This window comes from Penaeus monodon, chromosome 24 (genome assembly GCF_015228065.2).
Source record: "Penaeus monodon isolate SGIC_2016 chromosome 24, NSTDA_Pmon_1, whole genome shotgun sequence".
Taxonomy (NCBI): domain Eukaryota; kingdom Metazoa; phylum Arthropoda; class Malacostraca; order Decapoda; family Penaeidae; genus Penaeus; species Penaeus monodon.
The window spans coordinates 10,106,650-10,109,438 of record NC_051409.1 but is presented as its reverse complement, the minus strand read 5'-3'; the positions used below and the strand labels follow the sequence as shown (position 1 = coordinate 10,109,438).

The following is a 2,789-nucleotide window of genomic DNA, read 5'->3' as shown; positions in this document are numbered from 1 at the left end:
TCCCTTTTATGGTTTATGTCTGGTTTCCTTGCAGTAATTAGATTATTAATATTTTTTTAGAAGACTTAGCTTTCATCATTTACAGAATTTACCTGAAGAAATTCCTGTTACTTTTATATTTAAGATAATGTAAGTTGTATAAAAGGTTTTACAAAGCTGGAGATTTAAAATGTTGATTAGTGTGGCGAGGATACTTTAGTTATTACACTGTGTGTATTCCATTGCCTGCTGAAGTTGTTATTTTCTAAAAAAAAGTTCTATTCATGAATATTAAATGATAACTATCACTCTTTGTTGACTTTCATAATTATTGGTAGTTTCTTAGTGTTGTGTGGAGGAATTTAAAATAAACTTTCCCATTTGCGTAAAACTTGCTGATTATTTAAAGAAATTAGAAACTACAAATGCTTGTGTTATTAAGCTTACATTTTTAAAAGCTGCCCTATTAAAAAAATTAACAGGTGAATAAGAATTTTAAAATAATTCAACCAACCTGCCAAAATTAAATCAACCTTTCTCCTTCAGGTCTCTGTCTGACAGTGCTGCCTCTTGCCACTGCTCTGCTGAGTCCCTGGTCCGACCCAGGTCTGTGGAGACGGATAATGGCCTTAACATTGAGAGTACTTACAAAACTGATAAAGGTAGTTGTAATCTCTTCATTTTTTATGATCTAATATTAAATGGGCTGACTTTGTTTGATGACAGCTGGATGATATCTCAAGTTTTTCATTATAGAGCATATCATAATATTTAGTGAGTTCATAAAGCATTTGAATTGCACCTTTATATGGCAATACCCATTTGCTAGAGTTAAGGATGGCCATAAAGCACTAATCAAGATGCATGTCAGCAATTTTAATAAGGTTTTGATAAAGTTTGTGTGTATTTGTGTTGAAAATTGGAAATTGTCAGTTTTAAGAATTATACCATGATCTTTATGTGTATTGTATATGGAATTTCATTATTGTGAACATGATTAAAGAAAAAAAAATCCAAAAAGACAATATGTGTGTGTGTGTATCTGCAGTTCCATATTATTATTTTTGTCTTTGTGGTAACAAGGATGTTTTCCAACTTTTTCCCATTTTGCTGTGTTTGATGATCCTACTTCTTCCTCCTTTTCCATTTTCACCTTTCTTCTTCTGTGCAGATGTCAGCAATAAGCTTTTCTCTACTAAATGGAGATGGAAGCCTAGTAATAGATGTCTCTGTGGCCCCTTATTCATATTCCTGTGGGAAGTATTTGGCTTATCTGAATTTTTCAACTTTGGATACTTTGTGTTTTTAGTGTAGTCTAATAGTTTCATTTCTTATTTTGGTACAAGTTTAGTATAATGAGTGTTTTCATGGTTTAATGCCTTTGTTTTCAAGTGTATGAGTTTTGCATTAATTCATTAATGAAAAGTTCACCTTAATTATTGTTGGAGGTTCCAGTGTAGTAAAGGAAGGGAAAGTATCAGATTCCATGACTGCATTCATGCTTTATTGAGGCTCTGTCGCTTTTTATTTATGGTCTGTTCTTTTTAATTTGGAATATTCCAAACTATTGCTTAACCTTATTGTAATAGTGCTGTACAAACATTTTTTTTTTATCACAAACAAGGTTATCAATTCAGTGAACACAAATATCTCCATTAACCTTGACAATATGGTTCCTCAAAGTAAGAATCTCAAAATTTATAACAGTCAGAGGGAGTTGCTGGTCCAACATTTCAAAAGGAGGACACAGAACTGAGAGATTTTTATGAGAAGTCTCAATATCAGTATTCTGATTTATGGTGGTAGGTTACCCATGACTAATCTGTTCTAAAAGGCACTGACAGGTTTAGACCACAGGCTTACTGCTGCAGTGCCGATGTGCATCATTGTTTTGGAAGGGTTAAGGACTTTTGGACAGATGCAAGTATAGCATTATATGACTTTTTACCAGTTTATGAATGATTGGAGACTGCCTTTTATCATTATTGTTATATGGAGGTAGAAAACTCATTGTTTGTTGTTACCTCGATTAAATTGTCTTTTTTTTTTCAAAGTATGTGTTCTTTGCAGCTTATCTTTTTCTATTTTTGGTAATGGAATTGATATTCAAAACTGCTGAGGGTATTAGAATTGCCAAAAGTTTTCTAGAAAATAGGTTTCTACTGTGCAAACAATTTGAGATTTTTAGATGTTATCTTTGTGTTGGAAGGAAATACGAGAAAAATACAAAATCCCATCCCCACATGGTTGCACTAATAACTTGTTTTTTTATGATTTAATTGTTTTATTTCTGCTAATTTTGATAATATATTGCAAGTCAAGTAAGAATGAACTCTGTTAACATTTTCATATATGTTATTCATATGTGTAAGGATACAGAGCTGTTGATACGAAAGAATTTAATGCTAGTCCCACATTTCTTGGCAGCTCTTATTTATAAGGATAGCTGCATGGACAAATTGATGATAATTCCATCCATATTTTGAATATAATAGTTTGCAACACAGTTAATGTGACTAATCCTTGGACAAATAATTGTATTTTGAGGGTTATTGACAAAACAATGTCTGTAATTGCTCAGCATTTTATCATTCTTATACACACACAACAGCATGAAGATTGTGAGTGGCAGATCCAAGTGGTGCTTGTAATTGTGTTTTCACGCTAACTAACCGCCTCTGTGTTCCTTACCTTTCATGTCTTCCCAATGACTACAGGCAGCTCCAGTCTTGACTCTGTCAGTGATGAAGGTATGTGGGCTTTGTACGTTTATTTGTTCCCATTGTGTTGTTTTTGGGTTATCATTTGAT

At 32.8% G+C, this 2,789-nt stretch overlaps 1 protein-coding gene across 1 annotated transcript in view; it reads left to right on the top strand.

Annotated features, from left to right (window-relative positions):
• LOC119588846 (mucin-5AC-like) overlaps positions 1-2,789 on the top strand; it is a 26,891-nt gene that overhangs the window by 4,601 nt on the left and 19,501 nt on the right. Inside the window, exons 3-5 of the mRNA XM_037937486.1 lie at positions 86-129; positions 526-641; positions 2,697-2,729. Coding sequence (XP_037793414.1) covers positions 86-129; positions 526-641; positions 2,697-2,729 — 193 coding nt within the window. The remainder of the gene's footprint in view (positions 1-85; positions 130-525; positions 642-2,696; positions 2,730-2,789) is intronic.